The sequence below is a fragment of the Alosa pseudoharengus genome, unplaced genomic scaffold, assembly GCF_046254945.1.
Source record: "Alosa pseudoharengus isolate Yale_2024_CS ecotype anadromous, Long Island Sound unplaced genomic scaffold, YU_APseudo_1.1 YU_APseudo_1.1_scf_19, whole genome shotgun sequence".
NCBI lineage: Eukaryota > Metazoa > Chordata > Actinopteri > Clupeiformes > Clupeidae > Alosa > Alosa pseudoharengus.
In genome coordinates, this window is record NW_027468657.1 from 26,630,550 (window position 1) to 26,651,944 (window position 21,395).

General features: G+C 41.9%; 1 protein-coding gene across 1 annotated transcript; it reads left to right on the forward strand.

The window, feature by feature from the left end:
• The first annotated feature begins 767 nt into the window (after positions 1–767).
• On the forward strand, positions 768–19,978 carry f8 (coagulation factor VIII, procoagulant component). The gene is made up of 25 exons (XM_076292138.1): positions 768–976; positions 1,571–1,659; positions 1,997–2,119; positions 2,490–2,702; positions 2,913–3,089; positions 3,581–3,805; positions 4,194–4,443; positions 4,708–4,879; positions 4,996–5,077; positions 7,922–8,139; positions 8,395–8,545; positions 8,828–9,037; positions 9,500–10,628; positions 10,744–10,909; positions 11,228–11,473; positions 11,704–11,932; positions 12,578–12,760; positions 13,197–13,313; positions 13,472–13,543; positions 14,254–14,339; positions 15,287–15,451; positions 15,633–15,777; positions 16,707–16,855; positions 18,044–18,220; positions 18,619–19,978. Exons 1-25 carry the CDS (start codon positions 825–827, stop codon positions 18,772–18,774), a joined length of 5,082 nt encoding a protein of 1,693 aa, XP_076148253.1. The 5' UTR covers positions 768–824; the 3' UTR covers positions 18,775–19,978.
• The last annotated feature ends 1,417 nt before the right edge of the window (positions 19,979–21,395 follow it).

The window sequence follows — 21,395 nt, forward strand, 5'->3', positions numbered from 1 at the left end:
AACAGCTTTACTGAATTTTAACCTGGTGCTGCTTGGCGAAAATAAAACCATGCAGATTGGATTTTGAATGTAATTTCTTACAGCTTCCACAAGGAGGCAGAGAAACATTACTGTGGATACAAGTGTATCTGAGCAAACAGGAACTGGGATAATATAGGAATACTGTCCTGGGGCATATGATCCATAACCTAAAGAAGCAGCTGACACCCCCTATTAGTGTTAAATTATGAACAGACTTTGTATTTCCATCCAGTTTTCTTCATTTTAGCGTTTCTGAGAACCAAAAGGGGAACAGGATGTGTTCGGGCCCACATCTTGGAAAGTACCCTCTGGGGCAAAACAAGTTTTCTACAATTGTGGAATGTGTGCGCTGATAAAACTATAACCCCCCCCCCCCCCCCTCTTCCTTCCTCTTCCTTACTTTCTTGGCCTAAACTCTATCCATCACTTCACCCTCCCATACGGCCCCCCACCCCCCTTTACACTCGCTCCATTTCTCACTCTGTTTATCCCCCTTTCTCATGTTGCATCAGCTCCCCCTATCTCTGCTGCATTCTCTCGTTTTGTAACTTCCTTCTCTGTACTTCCCTTTTTTTCTACAGGGTACCTCTCTCTCTCTCTTTCTCTCTCTCTCTGTCTCTCTCTCTCTCTCTCCCACTAATTATCATTCACCACCTCCGACTTACCATGAACACACCCCTCAACCCCACCACAGGCCGTGTGGTGGAGAAGCCTTTAAATTCCTGCCGCAGTGACCTCGGGCCCAGAGCAGACAGCAGGAGTCTGAGGAGACCGATCAAAAAGCTGTGAAGAAGAAGACTGAGATGAAGAGAAAGATGCTGTTGCTGTTCGTCACACTCTTGCTGGGCGCGGTGGGACAGTCCTGGGCTGACACCTGGGAGTACTACATTGCCGCCATGGAGACGACCTGGAACTACCTGGACTCAGGGAGCACAGACGTGTCCTCCAGACAAAGGTAGCTGCATGGATGTGTTCTGATGCAGCAGACTCAGTTTACTTTCGTCCCAAGTGCAAAACTGGGTGTAACACAATGCAGAGTTTGTGAAGTTTTTCTCATGGTATAGACGTTTGGTATGGCAGTATGTCTTTTCCGCTGATTACAGAGCATGTGGTTTTGATATACAGCAAGTAATACAACAATTATCTTGAAATGGTGCACAGTTTTAGGCACATTTGAAACAATGCTGTAAAATGAGGATGCTTTCAAAATTAAATTCATATTTTTCAATTAGTATACCTAAATTAGTTATTTTATTATTTTCAAGAAGAATGTTTGGAAATCTAAATGGAAAGTTTCCTATAGACACTTTATTGAAAATAACTTGAATGACAAAACATTTGCCCTGCACTGTATGTATGTATGTATGGTAGAGAATAGTTTTCATTTCAGCTCTGTGTACATATGAATCCAAATTCTGCAACTCCATTCATGTTGTCATTCAGTTAAGGCAGATAAGAGTCTTAATGAGCCATTCTGTGCCAGTTACAAAAAATTGTGTTTGAGTGTTTTCCTCTGTTTTTGATCTCTAATCCTGTTTACTTCTTCCAGACCTGACATCCCAAAATATACCAAGGCCATTTATAATGAATACACAGACTCCACCTTTACAACACAGAAATCAAAGCCTCCTTGGGCCGGTCAGTATGACATTACACTAAACTGTAGTGACCAATAACAAGTGGTCTATAGTATATGCTTAAATTTGGTCAAATAATCCTATTCTAATCCTAATTTTTCAGCATGTATTTATAAGATAAAAAAAGTGTTAGCACCTTGTTTCTTGTCACTTGTACTAGTTTGTGAAGTAGCCTATGTCGTGTTAGCGGTCTTAAGTAATTATTTTTTTTAGCAATTAACACTAGGTAGGCTAATTACAGATAATAGATATTATAGATATATAGACATAATAGCATGTTCACCATGGCATGGACTTTGTTTTCTTTACGTTCATGGATGTTTTTTTCTGCGTGCCAGGTATCCAAGGTCCCACAATCAGAGCCCAGGTGAGCGATAGAGTTGTGATCCATTTCAAGAACTTTGCGTCACAGCCGTTTAGTATTTCCCCCATTGGGATTCCCTACTGGAAGCAGTCAGAAGGTTAGCATTGTTCCACTCTCCTTTCCCTTTCTTTATTTCTTTTTGACCATACTGTAAATATGCTAACCTGGTTGTAAATATTTAATATGAAATACTGCAATTATATATGGATACATAAAACAATATCTCACTCACTGGACAAAAAATGTACTTTAACTTTATGAAGTAGAAAGTGTAAGTAATTTATAGCTATATACATTTGATTAACTAAATAAAGATATTTGAGCTCTTTTGAGTTACCGTATTCAAATTCTGACTAACTGAAATCAATTCAGTCATTTGGACACATAACAAGTACAATAACAGGTGCTATTATCTTTGCTGACTGTAAGAACTATGAGAACCCATGAAAATGACCTGTTCTCTTTAGGTGCAGGATATGATGACTTCACTACCAGCCAGGAGCAGGGCGATGATGCCGTCGCTCCTGGCGGCTACTACAAGTACGTGTGGGAGATCCATGTCCTGAGCGGGCCCACCATGACAGACCCTGACTGCCTCACATACTCCTACTCCTCCCGCGTCGACATTGTCAGGGACTTCAACTCGGGACTCATCGGCCCATTACTAATCTGCAGAGCAGGTAAGGAAAAACTAATAAATAAATTTAAAAAATAAACATTTCCATGGCTCCACCAATGACTAACACATCACTTTACCCAGATTCATTTTCTATTGTTGTGAGAGGTTTAAAAGTACCTTTAGAATGATGTAGTCCTTGGGTTCTTTATATGAACAGAACAGCTTTGCTTTTGTGAAATAATGAATTCATTCCCACCCTGTCATCACACAGGTGTTCTGACAGTCGAAGGGAAGCAAAAGGTTCCTGAGTTCATCTTGCTTTTCGCTGTGTTCGACGAAAACAACACCTGGTACAGAAACCTGGAAAGATCCCTGGACAAATTCAAAAAGCCTGAAATGGCCAGAGAATATCACACCATCAATGGTCATTTCAACTCATCATTACCTGGTATGTTCCTCTCAAGTTGACCGTGCCTGAGGAGGGTGTTTCTGAGACATGGTATCATGACTGTGAGACAAACAAACTTACAGAAGACGGCTTAGTCAGTATTTACATGGTTTTATGACTATGAGAGTAACACAGAGACCCGTGCACAGACGGCAAAATTACAGAAGAGGGCCGATTCTTGAGCAATGTTGGTGGGCGAATGAGTATTGGAGAGCTGAGTTAAAGCAACACTGCTCAAAATGTTTCCCCATGCATCACCTCCTTTAGTCAGTGTTTAAATGATAGTGTGACTATGAGAGTTAGAGACGTATGTACAGACAGAATTCTGAAGAGGAGTTAGTCAGTATTTGCTTGGTTGGGTGACTTGTGTGATAGTACAAAAAGTTTCCTGAACATGATCAATGACCTCACACTCTTTACTTGAAGGAGTTCTCACCTCCCACCGTGGCGCTTTATTGAGGTGGACTCATGCGGTATGTGTGGTTTTGCAGGTCTAACTCTGTGCCAGGGCTATGAGGACGTGTCCTGGCATCTGATTGGTGTGGGCACCTCTCCCGAGATCCACTCCATCCAGTTCCAGGAGTACTCGCTGCAAGTGATGAAACACAGGAAGGTGTCCTTGGAGATGGCCCCAATGACCTTCACCACAGCGCTGATGAAGCCGCTGGCTGAGGGGACGTTCCAGATCTCCTGCCGGATCCACTCCCATAAGAACGGTATAGTGTGGATCTTCTCGGGTCTTTTTAGTGCTAATGGATCTAATGACCATCATATTACAGCAATGCATTCTGTAAATGTCAAATATGTGTTTTTCCCATAAGCCATGTATGGTTATTCTTCAGTCATCACACTTCAGATCTTTTTAAATAAATTTTAATGTCCAATATATGTTCATTGTTGTCAAAAATAAATGTTTGAAAGAAACAGCTGTAATAATAATGTAACAAATATGTGATCTAGTGGAAAGATAGTGTGTTTTGATATCCAAATAGTATGTTAACCATATAACCATAAGTCTATTCTCAATACATTTTCCTTTATGTTGGCATATACTCCTGAGCTGTTCCATAAGCTCTAAATTGTTTGCAATGTCTCTTCCTATAGCTGGCATGACTGCCAATTTCACGGTGCACAAATGTGTAGATCCTGTGCTCCCTGACAAGCGGAATGTCAAAGTAGAGGAGGAAGACGACCCCTCCTACGATGACCTCATGTCCACGATTGTGTTCCAGCGTGGGGGCGTCGCGTCTCTCCTCAGGTCAGGGAGTAAGGGGAGGCCCAGAGTGCGGGTCCACTACATCGCTGCTGAGGAACATACCTGGGACTACGCGCCAAATGTTAAAAAGGGTGACAGGTGAGATACAAGAGAGAATGGGAAAAGAGAGAGCGACAGAGAAAGAGAGAGCAGAAGAGAGAGAGAGAGAGAGAGAGAGAGAGAAAGCGTGTGTGTGTTTGTGTCTGTGTGTCTGTGTGTGTGTGTGTGTGTGTGTGTGTGTGTGTGTGTGAGAGAGAGAGAGAAAAATCTTAAAGAAATACCTTAGTCACCTACATATTTACCATTCATTTTGGTTGAACTCATTTCAGAAGTTCATGTATGCTATTGCTGTTGCTATTTTAGGCTCTATTCCTCTGAGAACCTGAGACAGGGTCCACAGCGCTTAGGGAAGGTGTATAAGAAGGTTGCATATGTGGAGTACACAGACAATAGCTTCACTAAGAGAAAAAGACAAAGCCCAGGCAAGGGATTGATTGGGCCTGTCCTGACTGGAGAGGTTGGGGACAAATTTCAGGTAAGTACATAAACTACACATGTATAGAATCTGCTGGTGACCTCACACACATGGAGGGCATTTTGTTGCAATGTTGAATTTGAGATGTATGACCCTTTTAAAATCTTTACATCCAGATTATCTTCAAGAATCTGGCTAATCGGCCCTACAACATCTACCCTAATGGATTGACAAGCATTTTGCCACTTAATCGAAAAGGTATGATATCTCATCTCACTCACAGAGAGAAAAAGAGAAAGAGACAAAGAGAATGAAATTTAATTTGAAGACAGAGAAAGAATGATGAATTTATTATTATGACCGCCGCTAGCGAAGCTAGCGAAGCGGTCATATAGGGATTGTCAAAGTTTTTTTTTTTTTTTTTTTTCGTCATCTACTTCCTGAAATTTTGGTCAACGATACCCGGGGCACCGAAACACCGGGGCACATGACATTTGGTGGGTATGTAGCCCCACTAGACTTTTACGGAAAAATTTCGTTTGGTCCCCGGGGGCCACTCCCCCTCCGCGCTGGGCCCCCCGAAACCCAAAAAATGCAGTTTTTCCTAAATAACTACCTGAACCGTGGCACCGAGGATGAAGACATTTTTATGGTATGTTGGTCTCATGGGCCCACATCAACCTAGCCCATAATCACTCATTTGTGATTTGCACCCCCCCGGTAAAAAATGAAAATGCAATATCATTCTGCTTTAATCGCCCCTCTCTTCAGTAAAGACGTTCAGAACTGCACCAAATTTTATGTGTATGATTAACCTGACATTCTCTGGGGGTATGCCAAGTTTCGTAGAATTTCATCCATGGGGGGGTCTAAAAAATTAAGTTATGTGTACATTTAGTGACTGTACACTCATTGGCCTGTAGATGGTGGTGCACACATATACACATGCACACACAGACACAGGCACCCACATACTATCGGTATTAGAACGGCCGATACATAATTACAAATTCAGTAGGATTAAAAGAAAGCCAAAATAAATATTCATCATCATCATCATGGCTGCATTTCCAGTTATGGCGATAAGTAGTCGTTTGTCCACTAGATGGCGCATCGTTGCAGTGAGACGTAATTTTGTTGGAAGTTAATCTAAAGTGGGTTGGAAAGACACTACGCTTCCTACAAGGACAAGACTGTGGGCTACAGTAGTTTACCGCAGAGAACGTCTAAGGGTAGGATGATTTCTGCATGACATGTAATTCCCATTTCCTCTTGAAGCCGAAATAAATCTGAGAATGTTTATCGGACATGCTTGTTTTTTACTGCAGGTAGGCTACGTTAATCCTATCAATAGCAGAACGTAGGTAAAATAATGTTACCGTTAGCATGGTTGAGTGATGGAGGCCAATTTGATTATTGATGTATTTGTAGAAAACCATAAATGCGTTTATAGGCTACCAAGCAAATCGATAACAGCACTAATTGTATCTTTCGACTGTCATCTCATTTGCTTATGACCATAACCTAGGCTACTAACAGGAGCTAAGTGAGTTAGCCACAACACGTTCGCTGCGTGATGGTTTTTTAATGGAAAATAGATAGGCTACCTGAAAGATAACCTGTCTATGATGCACCCTAAACACTGGGCTCAGTGGGCTGGGACATTTCTGCTCAAGGTCTCAAAAAGCATCTGAGTCAACGTTCATTCCCAAACACCCATATACTGTAGTCTACTTCAATCCTCTATTTTCAAAGGTGATTCAAGTAAGGAAGAGCATGGCTCAAAGTAAAGTAACTGAAACTACATAAATTCGTCAAAGTGAATAATTTGTGTCAACTCGCCGCAATGTAGATTTATTAACGCACCCGTGATGATCTACATCTCCATTTAAACCAGATGTTTTAGAGCGCACGTTGATATGTATTCAGGGCAGGGCTGTACCTACACATATTTGTTGCACGTGCTACAAAAATCATTCTTTGCGATGGATGATTTAGTACCAACGTTACACCGGTCAGATACAGTTTTGCCTATGGCTATTCCGTGAGACTGAGGCGCTTTTTGTTTGTTCGAAGTGCGTGTTTAGGGTGTGAGAGGGGAGTCGATGTGCTTTGATTCCAGCTTGGTAGTTGTAGTCTATGCGATTAAAAAACACGTGTGTGTGAAGTATCCAAACAATGATAACGCTTTCATTATGGCTGCTTTAGCCACAGACCTTGAGCTACTGTACAGTGGGTTGGGTTCCATTTAGAAGTGTCCACTTCATTCGCCCTTTCTGTGATTCACAGCTACGTGAAATGTATTACTACTGATATGCAAAACTATTAACTTTTCGCCAAGAGGTGGCAGCTTGATACTGTAAGGTGTAAGCCATTGGTTCCAACGGAGATTTTATTTGGGTCGCCAGCATAGCCTAGTGACAATTTGTGTTGTGTAATAGGCCTAGCATAGGGCCTATCTTATATAGCTTATAGTTTGTTAACAGTCACGGTTTTGTCATAACTCCCTCTATGCATTTTTGCATTTAGAATAGCTCTAAAACCGGGGGGCGAACACGTCGCAGGGGGGGCGCCAGTGCGTGGATATCTCAATCGCAAAATTAAACAATATTTCTATCGGGCGCCTACCATGGACTAGGCTGGGTGAAAATCAAAAGATTGCGTCAAAAGATTGAGCTTAACCATGGACCTCATGGTTGCAAAATGCAAGGGAACATGAATCAGCATATTATTTGCACAAACCATAACGGACAGTTATAACAATGTTACAGATTTTTTGGCCCAGAAACAAATCTATTCACCTTTGCAGCGCCAGTAGGCTACTTTGTGTGCGGAATGTGTGCAAACACACATTCCAAACAAGCATACACAAAAGTTTCAAGAGTGGGGGATGGAGTAGAACATGGAGACAAATTCATTAATATGATTTATTTTCGCGGAATGGATGTGCAGGACTGAGCGGCGGTCATATTTTGTACCGCTACGCGGTACATCTAGTTTATTATTACATGTGCTGAATGTACTAACTCAAGGATACTTATGTGTAAAAGTGAATGTGAATGTATATAAGTTCTACGGCTAATAAATTGATCATCTCACCAGCAACCCATAAGGACATGAGCTCTCTGGCAATACAGCCAGGGGACACGTTTTCTTACCTGTGGAAACTGACATCTGAGGATGGTCCCACGGACCTCGACCCACGATGCCTCACTCGTCTGTACCAGAGCACCCTCAACCCCGAGAGGGACTTGGCCTCAGGGCTGGTCGGTCCCCTTATCGTCTGCAAACCAGGCTCCCTGGACCGGACAGGCAGAGTGGTGAGGACAATTCAACTCAATTCAGCGAAATTCAATTAAATTCAGTTTAATTCAGCTCAATTCAATTCAGTTCAGTTCCATTGAGCCCCATTTACATTTATTTGTAACCCCCCTAAGTGCCAAAACATTGATCATGTATATGACTTATGAAATAGTTTCTATTACATGTATGCATACATGGTCTGGCTTCAATGTAAATATCTCAACAGGTGTCAGTTGAAAACGTGTTGATGTAATATGTTATAATATTTTCAGGTAACATCAGATATAGAGAAGCATTTGATGTTTGCCATATTTGATGAAAACAAAAGTTGGTACCTTAATGAAAACATTCAGAACTACAGTGAAGACCCTAATGCTTTGAATACTCAGCATCCAGATTTCTACAAATCCAATGTTATGAATAGTAAGTATACTTACCGGTACTTGCCCATTCAATACTATTATTTTGTGATGGTGGAAAGGCTCTCCAATTTCTTATATCTCAGCTGAATAACTGATGGATGCACATTCATAAGACAGTGTTTACTAGTAGATGTACAAAACAATGTTGTTGATGTTTTTTTGTTGTTGTTTTTTTTACTGTGGACTAATAATAATATATTTATCAATGTCAAAATAAATATAATGTATTATTAAAAATTCATTAAGTAATACCACTCAAACCACACTTGCTCTGTCTTCCCAGCTGTCAATGGCCTGATGTACAACAACCTCCACTTCAAGGTATGCCTGGGTGAGGTCACCTTCTGGCATTTGGCAAACGTGGGGACGCAGAGCGACTTTCTGTCCATTTACTTCACAGGAAATCCCTTTGAGAAAGACAAAGTGTACAACACAGTCCTCACCCTGTTTCCTATGAGTGGGGAAACCGTTGCAACAGAGATGGAGACACTTGGTAGGCATCACTGATCAGAGTCGTATTCTTATATGCCGCATAATGATACACTATACGCTTACATGTAGATATATGTAACTTTTATTCTAAGTTACATTTAACTGTTGGGGCTAATAGCTGGATGCCATAGTGGAAGACAAAAAAATCAGGACGTTAGTATTTTGTCACTTTGATTCACTCACTGTGAATTTTCCAGTATTTCAGCATTTAACATTATCGAGTGGAAACATTTGAAGGTTTTTACAACAACTCCATGACTCTTTCTCAGGAACTGTTACCCATTAACAACCTAGTGTTGCAGTTTGTAACATAATCTGTCGTTAATGTTTGAAGGTACATAACTCAATGTCACCTGACAATGTCCTTGCCCATTAACAAACCGGGATTTTAGCGGCAACCACTTTCTCTGTCATCTAATTTGTGAGACCTCCTAAGAATCTTCCACTGTCCCTGTGTTTCTAGGTGAGTGGGAGATCAGTGCTTTTGACCCCAAGCTGAAAAACCAGGGCATGAGTGCCCAGTACTCAGTGTTCAGCTGTGAAAAGTTACCCACAGTGGATACGGAAGAAGATTACGATTTTGATTATGTGTTTGACCCCATGCCCATGGTGAGGGGTGCCAGAGGAGATCAGGGGAACCAGACAGTGGCCATCCGAGTGTGCCGGCCAGTGAAGACTAACGACACCCAGCTGGACAACACCCTCCCCATCGAGGGAAGGGAGGGCAAGAGAAAGCAGGTGTGTGAGATGAAATATATCAGTGTGGCAGGAGAGCAGGACACCAGCATTCTCTCAGAGGGTGGAATCCCCGAAGACATCCTGGCGGAGCTGGACAAAGAGTTGAATGGGGACTTTGCAAAGCGACGGAAGAGGTCACTCACAAAAACGACTGAGGAAAACACTGACGGAGACACGTCAGCTGATCAAGTCCTGGATGTCAGTGATGGGATGCCGTCTGGTTTCTCCGACTATATTGATTTGGTAGTTCAAGGAGAATCTCAGCAAACAGCTATGGAGAACTCCACTGAGGCAGATGTCGATGAAACCTCTAAGGAGAAGAACAAAACCTTAAATGACTTCTTCGGTAGAATCCTTCAAAGATTGGACCAGGGTTCTTTAAATGACCCTATCCAGACACTGAATGAGACTTGGGAGGAGGCTGACAATAGTGTGGAGAAGGATTCTGACAGACAAAACAGGAGCAAGCTGCAGAGGCGACAAGCTCTTGACCTTATAAAGCACGCAGAGCAGGAGGGATCGATAGACCTGGCCAGTGAGAACGACATTCTCGATGATAACTCACTGGACAGTCTAGACGGACTAACAGAATACCTCGATAAGTTACAGATAGACCTTGGTGACCTGGTGGATTTGTCCAATTCCACAGACAACACCACAGACCCAAGACAGATGCCTTCATTTGAATATGACGACTACTCTGATGAAAAGAACTTTTCAATGAATGATATTCCTTACGAGGGGGGTTTGAATCCAAGGTCGAGCCAACCGAAGTACCGCAGCTATTACATCGCAGCTGAGGAAGTCATGTGGGATTACGGAATCACAAAACCCCATCAGCTTATTAGACCAAAGTAGGGGGTGTTTTCTTTCATTGCACACACATACACATACTGCATGACTGAAGAGTGGTACAGAGAAAATGTTATCATGTCACTTTCCACATTAACGTGATCTGTCATCCCACAGAGAAATGCGACGTGGATATAGGAAGTACTTCCCAGCCTACAAGAAGGTGGTGTTCCGGGCTTACCAGAACAAAGATTTCCTGGAGCCTGTCAAACAAGGAGAACTCGATGAGCACCTTGGAATCATGGGCCCAGTGCTGAAAGCAGAAGTCAACGATGTTCTAACAGTGAGTTGGTGTCTTGCTTTGGTTTTGTGGTATTGTTTTGTGGTATTGTGGTATTGATTTGTGGTATTGTGGTATTTTTTTGTGGTATTGTGGTATTGTTTTGTGGTATTGTCAATCTGGAGACCTGCACAGTGGACCATGATTTAACAGCCATAGCTTGTTGAGGGTTCTTCAGGACCTCTTAACTTAACCTTAACTTTTTTACACATTTTAAGTCCTTTTCAGTTAAAGAAAAATAACAAAGAAACTCTCCAATCACTATCTCACGAAAGGTAAAAGACATTGAACTTCTCTTTTTTTGTTCTTTTCTCCAATCAGGTGGTCTTCAGGAACAAAGCGTCCAGGCCCTACTCTCTGCACCTCCAAGGAGTTTATGACAAGTTCCAGGGGCAGTCGTCTCCCAGCGGTATTCCCGGGCAGGACTATCGGCCTGACGAGGCCCCCGGGGAGCCTGTGCCTCCCGGGGAGGAGAGGGTCTACAACTGGAGGGTCCACAAACGCCAGGGACCTGCCACAAAAGACTTTGATTGCAAGACCGGCGCCTATTATTCCACTGTTGACAAGGCAAGGCTTTCTGTTCTTATCTACATGAAGAGCTCTTCATCGGTGCATTGGATTGGTTTACAGTATTTCAAGCACACTTCATATACCGATAGTTTCTCCACACTTTTAGACCACATTTCTACATGGATGATTCCACAATACTATGGTTCTTGATTTTGAGGTTTAAACGTTTGATGCTCCTCTGTTCTGAGGATTTCATTATTTCTCTGGTATGTTTTTTTTCCCACCAGGAGAAGGACATAAACTCTGGACTGATTGGTCCCCTGCTGATCTGTAACCCAGGGACTCTCAAAACAGCCACGCTTATGCAGCCAGGGGTACGAGATCTCTTCCTCCTCTTCACCGTCTTTGATGAGCAGAAGAGCTGGTACATGGAGGAAAACATCAAGAAGTTCTGCTCCCCCCCTTGCAGAGCCAATAAAAATGACCCCTGGTTTGAGATGAGCAACAAATTTTCAGGTAAGTGAACATAGCCCTTGGGTATTTTATATGGCCTTATACTGTGTGCCACTGTGTTTTTTAGATTAGTTTTTAGTCTTCATTGGGATGGTTCAGTGTAGAGTCAGGAACAGAGGTCCCCATGGGCCCTGCAATCTATGTCTGGTGTGTGTGTGTGTGTGTGTGTGAGTGGGGGGGGGGGGGGGGGTTGATGCAGCGTCCCCCTCTCTATGTTCTTTAATAACATAGCATGATAAATGGCATAATGTCTCTTTGACTGCACCGTACTCCACTTAATAAGACCTCTTTCTCAGCACTAGAACATTGTGCTGAATTTCATTCCTTGGCAACTATAAGCCTAAAGAGGCAGACGTTGTTATATCAAGTTCTCAAGAGGATGTTGTGACCATAAAAGTGAGAACAAAGCAAAGACAATTGCGGTACTCAGTGTTCTGTTTGTACGTTGCCATATAAGGGATGGTGCTGGGGTGTGTGAAATGACGAAAATAAAGAGCAATTATCTGGCTGAAGAGCTGTGTGTGTGTGCATGCATGTGTGTCTGTGTATATGTGTGGATGAGTGTGTGTGTGTGTGAGAGATTGAGAGTGTGAGGAGAGAGACACACACAGAACTAAACAACATTCTCGATTCATAAATCTTCTGCAGCCATTAATGGGTACGTGGCAGAGACACTCCCAGGGCTGGCTATTGAACAGTACAAGACCGTGCGATGGCACCTCATGAACATGGGCAGTGGGGGCGAGTTCCATTCCGTCTACTTCCACGGCCTCCCATTCAGCGTCAGGAATGACGAGGAGCACAGAATGGGCGTGTTCAACCTCTATCCTGGTAAGCAGTGTTTATTGTTTATAGGATCTCCATTAACTGGGGCATAAGTCCCAGCTATTCTTCCTGGGGGCAACAGTACAGTGAGAAGATACTGACCATTTGCTTATTGAACGCATTTTAGAATTAAGTCATCACTTATCATTGCCAGATGTTATTACACTAACACATCGCATGATAGTTAAATTTTCTCAGTTTGTTGTTTAGCTTTGGGAGTCTGACTCAGGACTCAGATTTTGATAGCATTCACTTTGTGCATAGAAGCATCCATCTATGTCTAAAAAACTATTTTAGTTTCATGGTGATTGTCATGTAGCCTACTGTGTCTTCTTGGGTGCCCTTTGCGATGCCTGTTTTCTTTGGAATTGCCCCATGTGAATAAAGAAAAGGTTTTGAATGGAATTGAATTGACCGTTGTCCCTTCTGGTTGTGAGCGCAGGTGTGTTTGGCACCGTTGAGATGAGACCTCCCATGCTGGGCACCTGGATGGTGGAGTGTTCCATAGGGGAGCACCAGCTCTCTGGCATGAGAGCCAAGCTGCTGGTCTACGACCCAGGTAGGTGCCCACTCAGTCTCTCATTCACCCATCTGTGAAATCTGTATTTGAATTTCACATTCATGTTTTGTTTTTAGATTTTAAATTTACCAGAAGCCATTAAACTATCACTGTGCATACATGAACAGTCATTGTGTTTGTCCTCCCCCCCCCCACAGAATGTATTCAGCCACTGGGGATGGAATCGGGAATTATTTCTGACGAGCAAATTTCAGCTTCGGACTATTATGGTAATTTCTCAAAATGGAAAACTTGTTGTCACTTTTAAATGGTTGCATACTAGTGTTCTCTCCAGAGTGTTCTAAACTGTCCACATGTCTTGATTGAGTCCATGTGCTGTGGGTGGTGATGGTGGTTTGGCAGGGAAACAAGCCAATGTTTTTAGGCACATTCCAGTGAAAGTTTGAGGTCTCTGAGCACTTATTTCTTAAGAACTTGAATTAATTAAATCACCATGAATCTCTGTAAAGCGCCTTGAGACATATTCCTGTTATGGTGCTACATAAATTCGATTGAATTGAATTGAATTGTTTTGAAAGGATATGACAAAGGCGAAAGTGGAGAAGAACAAATATTATGTAACATTAGTATTCCCATCATCTGTGAAGCAAGCAACATTGCCATGTGGGTAACAAATTGTCTCTACTGTTCCCTCATGATTAGGATAAGGACCTTACTGTGTCATTTCATCACCACAGAGCCCTCAAGAGCATTAACAACAGTTATCATCATTCAAAACTTTTCTCACAGCTGTGACAAATTTCATGAGCCTTTATATTAAATGCACAAAGTTGGGAAATGTACAATACAGTCATAGAGGCGTCTTCTGTTGTTTCCACTGTTGCTGTTGCAGTGCTGTGTAGAACACAAAACATGTCTGATTGCAATTTTCCAACTGCAATTCACAGTTTGCCTTTTGTCTCTCTGTTACTTTTACCAGATAACTGGGAGCCAGGCTTGGCCAGGTTACAGCAGTCTGGCTCCTTTAACGCCTGGGTAGGCCATTCCAAAACATCATGGCTCCAGGTAAGATAACAAGACCTGAAGTGACTTGCCTACAAGATCTCACTGTAGCATACTTGCACGAATTAGGCATTACATAAAAACGATTAAGGTAGCACTTTATATGCCATGCAACTTTACATTGTACAGTGGCCTAACATGTAACACACTAAATATCCTTGTAAGTTTGAAATCTTGTGCACATGACCCTCTTACTGCAAATCCAATCCTCAAACCAACTATGCTCATGATGTGTGATCACAAGTGTCAACATGTCACTTTAAGGCAAGGCAAGGCCAGTTTATTTATGTAGCAGATTTCATACACAGGCAATTCAATGTGCTTTACATAAACAAAAGCAAATCATTGTAAGTAATAGTGAATAAAAGCATAAAAAGCAATAACTTAAAAAATAATTGAAAAAGTAATTAACATAAAATACGTAGACATAGAATACAGAGACATAAAAACCCAGTGCTTCTGATGAACATGAAGTGCATTTGATCAGTTAGCATAATATAAAGCAACCACAAACAGTTTGGTCTTAAATTTAGATTTGAAATTGGCAGCAATTGGGCCATTTTTTTTGTCACCTGGAAGCTGGACAAAAGTGAATCACATAGCAATTTTCATTGTTCAGCTGAAGAAAGCTGCTCTTTTCTTGTAGGTATTATTTGAGCCAGTTGATAACTGTACTCAAGGTTTAGGGCCTACTGATTCTATTAAAAGATGAGTGCTCTCAGCATCGCAAGTCATCTTGTTGCTTTGACTTAGTTACGTCATGTGAATGTGTAGTGTCAAGCTTATGCGTAAGAAACTAAGTATGTAAAAGCAACAAGATGATGCATTATGTTGAGTGCACTAACTATTTTTTTACACTGAGCATAAAATAAGTCCAAGTTACATGAAGTGTGTGACCAGAATCCTTTGCGACATCTGAAGAAGCTGTTGTCCTTTCCCTCTGTGAACAGGTGGACCTGCGGAAGCCCATGCTGATCCACGGCCTCCAGACCCAAGGAGCCCGAACCGGATCTTTGGGCATCAAAGAAACATTCACCATGTACTTCACTGTCTCATACAGCATGGACAACGAGCGCTGGAAGATCTACCGGGGAAACGACTCCAAGCCGTCCAAAGTCAGTGCCTTTCAACTTTCTACACTTGAACTTGCAATGTTGTTTATAGGCCACGCTTTGTAATCAATGTTTACATAAATGTATGGTATTTGCATTATGTCGTGGGATGTCATTACTTTGTTGTTTGGAATCAATTTACCTTTGTAAAGTGTTTTATTTTATTGTATCGTATTGCACGCAGGTTTTTATCGGCAACTGGGATGGCTCAAGTGTAAAAGAAAATCTCCTGTCCCCACCCATCATTGGCCAGCACATCAGACTGAATCCAGTGGTCTTCAAGGGCCGTCCCACTTTTCGCTTGGAGCTGCTGGGATGCGATTTAAACAGTGAGTTTCTTTTGTTTGCTGAAATGCAACGCACCTCCGCAAGGACACCCACCACTTTTAAAACGCATCCGTTGTTCGCTGCAAGCTTCACTTTAATGAGGAGCCAGAGGGTATTGAACAATACATTTGAAGTGCATTCTCTGTGTTCCTCTTTGTCAGAGTTTCAAAAGAAGTGAATAATAGCTCAAATCAAAGCATTATGCTGCGATGACAGCACCTCACTTGACATGAAAGGGAAGAAATGCGTCGGTTGGGAGCTCCATGGCTTGTTTCTGAGCTTCACTGACTGACAGTGCTTCCGGCAGGGCTGCATTCTCTGTCTCACAGTTAGTCGTGCATATCACTAATGGCTTCTTGCAAAGCTGGAAATTAATTTTTTTTTTCTTTACTTTCTTTTCTTTTTCTTTTCTGATTTTTTTTTTTTTGGGTATTTCTCTGATACATGTATTGAAATATCCGAGTTCTCTTTATTCTTCAATTCTCTTTTATCTTTGAAAAGGCTTCATCCTCAATTGTAGAATGGGAAAGAATTCTCCATGCTTTGGCTGGCAGTATTGAAGCTATATAGTTTACATATCTGTCTCAGATTTTTAAATTCCTTTTCATACCTGGAGTGTGTGCATGCACACTGAGAATCTGGGAACTAAGTATGAACCAAGAGTTATCATTGTGTGCACAGCTCCCAAAGTTATATCTTTCTCCAAGCTATTGAAGAGTTGACTCTTTTAAAGTTCCGTTTGTCAGTTCCGAAAACAAATTTCACAGCATCAAAGCTTCAGCAGTCTGCAGTGTCCTTGGGTTGTTTAATCCTTCCGAGATAAGCATGCAAACACTCCTCTCTCTCTCTTGCATTTCTCTTCCTCATGTGATATGCGAACCAACACTGTCAGTAATCTCGTACTGTAACCCTGCTCTGTCTCTCATCCCAGGTTGTTTGATGCCTCTGGGCATGCAGAAGAAGACCATCCCCAACAACAGCATCACGGCCTCCTCGTATCTGTACAAGTGGCTGCTGTCCTGGACCCCCTCTCTGGCCAGACTCCATCAGGAGGGCCGAGCCAATGCTTGGCGACCGAAGGTGAGGCCCCTTGGATGGGCATAAGTAACTGGGCATATAAGTGCCCTCCTTTTTTTACATTCATCCATTTCGAGGAAAGGGTCTTTAATGTTGTATTTCTAGTTTCCTGGAGAATAACAACATCTTGTTGTACTTAATGTGCTTTGAAAAACCTGGCAAGTGTAAAGAAATGATGAATCCCCCCCTAGAGAGGAGGAGTGTTATGTAAATTAGATGCTGTAGACATATTCATTTACACGTCTAAGAACATGTCTTAGTGACGTGATAACCACAGGAGTCATTGAAAAGACATAACGGCCATACTGAATACCTATACAAACAAATCCTTATGACATTGTAGGGTTTCTCTGTCGTGTTTGGGAAAGCACTTAAGGAATAAAAGGCCCAGGTACTTGTTTGGGCCATTTAAAACATGAATTTATCCATGGGGAGGGGAAAGGAAAGGATTCCAGGAAAGAAAATCACCCATGAAAGGGTTTCTTTCTAGATGGTTGGTGATTAAGCATATAATCTTCCAGCAGCGCTGCCATATTGACCGCAGGCAGTACGAATAACATGAAGTGAAGGAAACGCCCAAGTCCAACACCATTGTCTCTCCTCATTTATTTACCCGGGCTAAGACATTTACTGCTTCCCTTTGCCACCATACTGAATTCGCATGCTGTTGATAAGAGGGCTCAGAAGGTTCAAGACCTTTTGTTATACTCAGCAGACTCTCTCTAGGACATGCTGACATGTGTTTGCTGTTGTTTTGTAGCGGGGTGCATTATGTTTAGTTTTTGAAAAATGTTGACCTAAGGCAGGTCTATGAAGAATGTTGTTTAAAAATAACTTCTCAGACTTCAGTTGCTTCAGTAAATCTTGACTTTGACAGCTGTGTTCATTGATGCAAACGAAACCTTCTTCAAAACACCCAAAATAAATGACCTAAAGGCTCTAAAAACAAGCAAACTGATGCCTTCTCCCAAGTTTTTCCATTGAAGAGATTTTCATTGAAAGTTTATTTTAGTCTAGGATTGGTCTTAATCCATGTGTGGGACACTGCATGGTTAGCTTGATTAAATGGACACAGCTATCTCTCTGGCCCTGCAGTATATGTTTGACATTGCCAAACAAAATGACTCCTTTGCCACACATTTGACTCTAGCTTTTTCCATACACTCTCTCTCTCATACACGCTCCCAACAGAGCAATGACCCCCACCAGTGGATCCAGGTAGATTTCATGGAGCAGAGGAGGGTGACAGGCATCATCACCCAGGGGGCGAGATCCATGCTGCAGGGAATGATGGTCACAGAGTTTTGCGTGTCCACCAGCGACAACGGCCACGACTGGACCATGGTGATGGAGGGCGGAAGAGAGAAGGTGTGTGTCATTTATCACACAGGAGACAGCACAGACAGACACACACACACAAATTCTCTCTCACACACACACTCACACACACAGATACTATCAGGTTGTTCTAAATGCTAAAGTTTAGTATATTAGCATTTTTCTTGAGGAGAGTTGTGTAGGTCATAATTTGCAAGTGAGGGAAGCGATATTTTAGCAATATTTCATAGACTACTGAATACATTCATAATAAGTTGTCAGTCAGTTGTTTTTATCTTCTGATTTCAGGACGGATGCCAATAGGCACTCTGTGAAGATTTATTTTTCATATGCTGCTGCAGAATAAGTGCCTTTTTTAAAATGTGTAACCTTGAGGTTCCACATACTCACAACAGGATGTTTTTTTTATTTCTATTCTTTTGTTTCAGAAATTTGAAGGAAACACGGAATACGATGAACAGAAGCTGAACCTCTTTGATCCTCCACTCTTTGCCCGCTATATCCGCATCTTTCCCCGAGGATGGTTGAATGACATCGCCCTTCGACTGGAGTTCCTGGGGTGTGAAACGCAGCAAAGACTCTAAAGCTCACCACTGTTGAGAGTAGACTAGTCATTGACGTACAGTATGTGTAAGGAAGCCGAAAATATCAATGTCCAGCTTCTGACAGACCCTTTAATGTAACTCATAACTATCCATGTTTGTTCTGTCAGTGCTGCGTGTTAAACATTCGCGCACAGTAAAGTCACTACACTGAAGAAGGTCTAATATATTCACACAAACCTCTGTTTGATTTTAAATCTTTGTAAATATCTGTCATGTACATCAAGCTGTATTTATTTTTGTATATCAAAAGTGTTGGTATGTCACAAATGTCACACATGTGTCATGTGTTTTGCACTGTGAAGAGAGAAGAAAGAGTATTTTACTGGGAGAGATTTTATGGGGGGGGGATAAAAATGTATATTTTAAATACCAAATGCGCTGTCTTGTCAATAAATGAGAAAGCTCTCTTCTCTTTGTCCTCTGACCTCTACTCCAGTGATCCAAACAGATTCCCACCCAGTTCAAGGGGTCTGGATCTTTTCCACTTGACGTAGGAAGGATACCATTTGTTTTTCTCGCCTCGTTTTCTCTTTCTTTGCTGTCCTCAAGAGACACTGACACGAACGCCCATGCTACCCAATTGTTATTCCTTTCTCACTCTCTCTCTCTCATTTGTTCCTGTTGTTTTTTCTCCATACTTTCCTTTGATAAAACGAGCACCTTCACCAGTGTCCAAAACTCCAGGGGACCTTTATCTCAGCAAAGCCTGCGCTGGTGGGTCTTGCCGTGTTTACACGAACATCATATCAGCAGGCTCTGCTCTTTGTTCAACTGACATGGAAAAATGTGTGAGAAACAAATATTAGAGTAAACGAATGGCTTTGAAACACGGTTCTGGTTATAATTCAGAGGACAAACACGGGTGTTACACGGAAGGGGACATGGAGGGAGGGAGAAAAGGAAAGAGAGAGAGAGAGCAGCGGAAATTTAAAAGTCACGCAAGAAGATGTTTATAAAAGAGTGTGAAAGTGGACGTGCATGGAAGCGGAAGGGAAAGGGGAGAGGGATGATAACGTTTACATGTTCTTGAGATCGAAAAATGGAACTGAACTATCAGTTCCGCTTGCTGAGGACACTTTCCCCTCAAAGCTGTTTAACTTGGATTTGAACGGTGGTATCTCACCCTGAGAAAACAGTGGCAGAAAACTGGACACAGTCACGCTGAGCTTCTTGTGACCTGAAAGCATAACTTAACAACAACTTACTGAAATAAAATAATTCAAAAGTTCACATAAGATTTGTACAAGACTGGCAGAAATAAAGTCTGAAACCCCATTTATTTCGGTGCACATACACAAACAAACCTTTCTAAAAGTTAATGTTTGTTTCAGATTGCTACAATACAAGTGGATTGTGAAGATGCACAGTGTAACTGGAAAGTTTTCAGACCCTTACCAGTTTTCCACATTTTGTTATGTTTCAGACTCATCTTAAAATGGATTCAATTTATCATCAATTCACACACAATGTTTCAATACTCCACACAAAAACAGGTGTTTGGAGTGTTTTGTAAACTTATGAAAAATAAAAGACTGAAATATCCCATTTACATAAGTATTCAGCCCCCTTGTTATGAAACTTGGAATTGAGCTGTGGTGCATTCTATGTCTATCAATGGTCCTTGAGATGCTTCTAAATCTTGATTGGAGTCCACCTGTGCCCATGGACGGATTATGAACTTTTGGGCCCCTGGGCCCAGATGTATTAATGCCCCCCCCACTTATTGTCGCATATGTGGGAGGGGGAGTTTGGGGGTCCTCCCCCAGAATTTTTTTAATTTGTTTGATGTGATTTCCTGTATTCTGGTGCATTTTGGGGATGGCCAATACTAAATTCAATCAGATTCATAGCCTACATCCTGATTTGTTGATTTTGAGGCAATGATTCCATGCAAAGGCTTGGGCTTCAGGGCCCCCTGACCCCTTGGGCCCCTGGGCCTGGGCCTGGGCCCGGTAGGCCTGTGCAGTAATCCATCACTGCCTGTGCCTAAATGTATTCATTATTAGGAGAGGCACACATATGTTTATATAAGATCTCTAAGCTGAAGGTGTATGTCAGAATGAAAACCACAGCCACAATGTCAAGACAATTGTCCATAGGCCTGTGAGGCAGGATTGTGTCAAGACACAGATCTGGGGAAGGATATAGTTCTGCCTCCATCATTCTCAAATGGAAAAGTTTGGAACAACCTTCCTGGTCGCTCAGCCAAACTAAGTAATCAGGATGGAAGACCTTGGTCAGACAGGTAACCAAGGACCCCAATAGTCGCTATGAATGAGATCCAGATATACTTATGTTGTGGAGTATTGGAAAATTGTCTGTAGATTGATTAGAAAAAAAAATATTGAGATGAAATTTTAAGATGAGTCTGAAACAAAACAAAATGTGTAAAACTTGAAAGGGTTGCACTGTATATTGATCACTCAATACTGTAAAGTTTTGCATCATTTCAGTTTGTATCAAGTCCTGATATGTGTATTAAATGTGCAACGCTACAATACTTCTGGAAAGAGGTTATAGATGTACTTTCTTTAACAAAGGTGAATCTTTCTCTGTGCCCAAAAAAGTGTTCTGGGTCTCATACCGGACACTGATCTCAG

Coding starts and splice junctions, on each gene's coding strand:
- f8 (XM_076292138.1), top strand. CDS start 825: ATGAAGAGAAAGATGCTGTTGCTGTTCGTCACACTCTTGCTGGGCGCG. Junction 977..1,570: donor GACGTGTCCTCCAGACAAAG/GTAGCTGCATGG, acceptor TACTTCTTCCAG/ACCTGACATCCCAAAATATA. Junction 1,660..1,996: donor ATCAAAGCCTCCTTGGGCCG/GTCAGTATGACA, acceptor TCTGCGTGCCAG/GTATCCAAGGTCCCACAATC.